Source organism: Musa acuminata, chromosome BXJ1-9, assembly GCF_036884655.1.
Source record: "Musa acuminata AAA Group cultivar baxijiao chromosome BXJ1-9, Cavendish_Baxijiao_AAA, whole genome shotgun sequence".
Lineage (NCBI taxonomy): Eukaryota > Viridiplantae > Streptophyta > Magnoliopsida > Zingiberales > Musaceae > Musa > Musa acuminata.
The window spans coordinates 6,290,932-6,296,659 of record NC_088335.1 but is presented as its reverse complement, the minus strand read 5'-3'; the positions used below and the strand labels follow the sequence as shown (position 1 = coordinate 6,296,659).

The 5,728-nt window shown below is 44.5% G+C and overlaps 1 protein-coding gene across 1 annotated transcript; it reads left to right on the top strand.

Moving 5' to 3' along the window:
• The first annotated feature begins 2,457 nt into the window (after positions 1-2,457).
• On the top strand, positions 2,458-3,877 carry LOC135592775 (dof zinc finger protein DOF3.7-like). The gene has a single exon (XM_065082435.1). It carries the CDS (start codon positions 2,643-2,645, stop codon positions 3,720-3,722), a length of 1,080 nt encoding a protein of 359 aa, XP_064938507.1. The 5' UTR covers positions 2,458-2,642; the 3' UTR covers positions 3,723-3,877.
• The last annotated feature ends 1,851 nt before the right edge of the window (positions 3,878-5,728 follow it).

The following is a 5,728-nucleotide window of genomic DNA, read 5'->3' as shown; positions in this document are numbered from 1 at the left end:
CTTGAATAGCACAGGGCTAAATATATACTCACACTGGTTGGGAGGTCACAGGAAGTTTCCATGGAAGCATTGCAATGGAGTCCTCTCATTAGTATTTGTCCTGAAGTGAGGAAGCTGCACGTACCATAGGATTTGCCCAAGAATATGCTGTTTGGAGAAGCTTCTACTTCTCATGTTCTTTTGTGCTGGAATAGTTGTAACCATGGAATCATACAGCATATTCTTTGGATCTCAAAAATAAATTCTGGAATTCCTTTCCTTCTCTTTTGAATTTTCCTCACAATCTCTTGCATTGCTAAGTCTCTAAATTCTATGAGCAATTCAATGTATTCACGCTATTCATTTTGTTACCATTATTAACACATGCATTTTGGGACCAATACGGCCAAATGTATAGGTTACTATGCATGTATGTGTCAGAACCATGAAATAAGAGAACAGTGGTAAGGCAAGGCTTTTTACGTATGAAAGTGAATGTTAATACACACATTGCTGGTGATCTGATCTAAGCAAAGAATACTTCAACCAAGCATCAAACCATGTAATCCTTCTAGTTTGGAAATCAGTTTTACTACGTCTCTCTTCATCTGTAGCTTTGTGGTTTTCTGAAGTGATGAAGGATCAAACCACCAGCTCAAAACTCATGAACACCAAAGTCCATGTACAAGCTACTAAAACATGGCTAGATATACATGAAGAGACAGGCACTGATATATATGCATGGCCACATTAAGCTGCACCAGTGTCGGTGAGACAAGAACTGCAGCCGTTCCATTACTGAACCATGAGCGGGCAACTAGAACTGAGAGAATCTATCCTTCTGTCTCCCTGCCTCTTCCTTTCTTCAGATCACAGCATGCGATTCTGAGTGACCGAGATGGATGTCAGAACAGAGCGAACGACAGGGGACAAGAAACGCAGGTCTCGAGGATTCATACATGCTCTCGTTCCTCGCTTTGCTCGTCTGTTCTCTCTTTTTGACGGCGACCGGGATGGCCTGAGGCGAGGAAGAAGGCTGCCTTCTCCGTCGAAACTACTGCAGCAAAGTACGGCCACTGCCATGGAACTGGTGAGGCGTGGTGAGGCTGAGCTGACGAGTCGTTCGTTTCATCCTCGCCTCCTTACGCACAGCAGACGTGATCAGTGCAGATTTCACTGTCGCACAGGCGCACCGACTGCTTTGGGAATGGAGTAGAATCTAACAGAGCTGAAACAGTGGGTCCGAGAAGGAGGTGTGGGACCAGCATCTACTTGCTGGTGTTTTGCAAGTGTGTTGGTAGGTGAATCGGGACAAAACCTTCGGATCGAGTCATGACATCAAACAGTCGTGAAGATTAGCATCATTCCTCAGCTTCCGAGAGTTCCAAGAGAAGACAATTGCAGCTATGCTAAACCCGTGTTCTTTTCCCAGCCATTTGTATTCTACCAAGTCATTAGATGAATGCTACATGGTGTTGGAGTTGAATCCTTGGAAACACACTATACAGCCAAATCTTTTTCTAGTTTCACGAGACTGATGAGTGATGATAGCTTTTAGTACAAAATCTGCATCCCAATGGAATTGCAGTATCGATCTTTGGTCATAGAGTCAGAATGGATACCAAATTTATCTTAAGCATAGAGTACAGATCATCATAGAGTTATCCTAAACAGATGATCATTAGTCAGAACAGAATAGCCATCGAGAAACAGCTGCCATCTCCTCTTTTGATCATATTAATGGCACTGTAAGAGTCCAATCATGGTGAGCATGACAAGATACCCATTGTCCCCAGCTTTTACCTCCAATATCTAACCCTCATATGTGTTCAAAATTCCTCCGTTGGTGTAGGCTATAGGCATCATTGTTTCCTTGTTAGCTTTGATTAAGACCTCCACACAGTATATATAGTAAGCTTCTGCAAAGATGCGGTATGTGCGTTTCATAGTCCACAGATGTGGAAATCACAGAATGCTAGTCTCATTTCTACAGTACAATGGATATAAATCTATATAAACTCACGAGCACAGCAGTGCACCGATCAACCAAAAATTATAGATTAATATTAGCTTAATTAATTGAATCTGGCAGTCAGTCAATGGGTCACCTCAGAAATGACTCAAGAGGCCAACTCCCTGCATCGAGTTAGTGTTGACTGCCCGAGTTAGAATCCATTTCTTGGCCTTTCGATGAGTCGAAAACAAGCATTTGTTAGAAGCTGGCGTTGCATCCAAAACACACCTGACGAAATATATTTGGCTGAGAGTCATAGATGATGCAGTCCATTGACTGCATGATTGAATTCAAAGAAATATAGACAAAGAAGTCGGCGTGCATTATGCTTCCTTGATATTGAAGTAAGTGATTAATGGACGACGCTACGCCATCACAATTCCTTCCGAGGGATCCATCAATATAAATAGAGGCCCGTAGGCTGTTCCCCTGGTCATATATATCATATATTATCACAGTAGACAAGTGCAGACATATGACAGCTTCTTTATCCCTTCCTTTTTCCCTATATAATATCCCCTGCTGCTGTACTCCCTTCCTTTCATTCTTCATATGATAACTCTTCAAAGGCCAACTTCTCAAACCATTCTGTTCGTTTGCTTTGTCTCCCCTCCTCCTCCTCTGCCAGGTTTGCCTGCAAGGAGTAAAGATGATCCATGAATTGTTGGGAGGGGTGATGGAGGAAAGGAAGAACTCTTGTCCAGGAGGCCTTCTGATTGATCCCTCGTCCTCTTCTCCCACCTCTCCCGTATCTTCCAAGTCGCGGTCCTCATCGTCACCGTCTCTGTCATCGATCACCGCAGATCACCACCAGCAGCAGCAGCAGCAGAAGAACCTGCGGTGCCCGCGTTGTGACTCCACCAACACCAAGTTCTGCTACTACAACAACTACAACCTGACCCAGCCACGCCACTTCTGCAAGACCTGCCGTCGGTACTGGACCAAGGGTGGCGCCCTCCGCAACGTCCCCATCGGCGGTGGCTGCCGCAAGACCAGGGCGGTGGCTGCCATTGCCGCTCCCGGGCTTTGTGCCAAGTCTGCAGGCGCCACCAAGACGAGGCCGGCGTCGCCCGACCTCGTCCTCAGGTCGGGTCTAGTCGGTGGACTGGAGAACGAGTTGTCGTCGACCCTGTGGCCTTCGCCACATCCTTCCCACCTCATCTCCCTCTTGAGGTCCAGCAGTGTCCAAAACCCTAACACCTTCCTTCATTCTACGCCCAGCCTTCATCTTAACTCTGCTATAATTGACGAAGATAAGACTCTGCTTGGTTCACACACGGTGGCCGATCCAGGAGGCACGCCGAATTCACACAGCCCAAGCTTGGAAGCCCTGAGTCAGCTTGCTTTAGGTGCTTCACCATGGAGAAACAACAACAACAACTACTCTAGCTCATACCACCACCACCACCACCATCACCAGCAGTCACAGCCACAAAATGATGACATGTTGTTGGGTGTCACTCCAAGCTCAGAGATCCAAGATCTGTACCAAAAGTTCAAGTCCTCGGCTAATTACCATAATGAGCAGCTGCAGACGGTAATGAGCAACGTCGGTAGCTTTGGTTCTTCTTGTTCCCCCACAGCTTCGTTGATGACCATGGCTGGTACACTTACTAATGCTACGGCTCCTATCATGGATCACATCCCACTCTCTGCTGGTGAATTTGGCAACTGGAATCCGGGTTTGGCATGGTCTGATCTACCCACTCTTAACGGTGCATTCCACTAGGAGGCTTCTCTTCTAGTATACGGATGTAATGTTCTTCTGTTAAAGCTTTTGTGCCGCTGTGGTGTGTTTCAGTGGTGTTTAAGATGTCTTTATTTTGTGCCTTTGCGGGCTGTGTTGATCATCGAGATCAATGAAGGATTAGATGTCGTTATCTTTGTTCTGTGTCCTTTTATATATACTGTGACGAAAAAAACCTAAAACACTGCACATTGTGTTCATATCGATAACACAGCTAATGTATTGAGAGGAAGAGTGGTGCATTTTAGGCTGGAGTTGTGTTGGTCTCAAGTGGGAAAAAGAAGGAAGAGAGATGATGGGATGGTGCTTGGAGATTCCTTCCCGTTGTCGTGCAGTGGGAAAGCGGAGGGCTCAAAGAGGAAGATGGCAGCCTTTGGACGGGCTGTGGCCTTAATATATACAGCAGACGAATTAGATTCTCCTCCCACCCAACACTGCATGCAGCCTTATCTTATGGGAAGAGAGAGAGAGAGAGAGAGAGAGAGAGAGAGAGAGAGAGATTGCGTGACAAATGCAACGATTTAGGTGAAGACAAGGCAACGCGACTGAGGGAGGAAGACGACAGCAGCGGAATGAATGATGGGCGAAGTTTCCGAAAAAATTGGTTACTTTCTGTTTATTCGACATAGGGTAGAATAATTATTTAAAAAATTATTATTATGCCAGAATTTTCGAAATGGGCACTGTTTAGGAAAAAAAATTAAAAGTTAGAGATTTTTTTTTATATTCGCATACGTATAAATTGGAAGCCTAAAACCAAATTGGAAGGAAACGGACGGCGATGGCGCCATTGGAAACAGAGATCACGGTGCGGCTACCCGGTGCCCTCGTTCATCCGACCTCTCGCAGACCAGAACCGACGCCCTTTTCAGAAAAGCTCAACGAGGTGAAGGCATCCATAGGAGAGCCGGTCGATTTCGTCCTCCATGGCGAGGTTAAAGACGAAGCGGACGACGACGGATGAGGAACAGACGTAGGAGGATGTAGGAGGGGAGGGCTTCCGAGATCGCGAGGAGGATGAGTGGTGTGTTGGTGGGAGCAGCAGAAGGAAAAGGGTGACAACTTCTGTCCTTTGTTTCTTCATCACAATAGGTTTTGATAGAGCAAATTGTTATGATCACGGTTAATGAGGGTTTCGAAGCCGTCTCCGGAGTAAATAAATGTGGCACTTTTGGTTCACATATTAAGATCGCATCTCTCGAGTATCTTTCCAGTTATAATCGTATCTGAGAAGTGATTACTTAAACAATGTATCTTTTTTCATGGTAAGTGGGTGTTATCAGAGAGCACGGTGGAAATTTCTGTAGTTATGGTCGAATATTGATTGCAGAAATATTTACCGGGGAGGAGAGTAGGGAATGTCATGTGTAAATTTGATGTAGTTATTTGAAAGTGGCTACTCATAGTGTCAAGTTTACCATATTTTGTTGACAACAGCATAACTGAGAAATATATCATCTTTTATTGTTCAGGAGTTTAGGGGATGTTGTTGCTCATCCAATAAGATTGCTGGAGCCTAGATGGTAGAGGTTTAGTATCTGAACTAGGTTCCTATTTAACTTGGGGGCATTCTTGACCAGTATCTTCATTCTTGGTATTGTGTGAGGAATGAAGTAGATGCTGAAGTTTAGTCGGCCTGTGCAAAACAGAAGAAATAGTCAAGGCACTTAAACAATGCATGTGCATACATCGTACTATGGCTGACCAATCTGTGACAATGATATCAATGTTGGTGAAACATTCATTTGTTCCCCAATAAATCTTGTAAAGGTTTGATCACGGTTTCTTGTAGGTTCTTGAAACTGATACTGGATCTAGTTCAAATGTCATGCACTCGGTCATACATTTTTCTGATTGTATCCATTATATCACACAACATCCATTGTATCCATAGTAAGCTGTTGCCCTTTTTTCTAGCTAGCTAAAGTTCTTATTTGTGATCAGTAACATATGCCTTTCATTGCTTCCCTGATTTTTGTATTATTGAA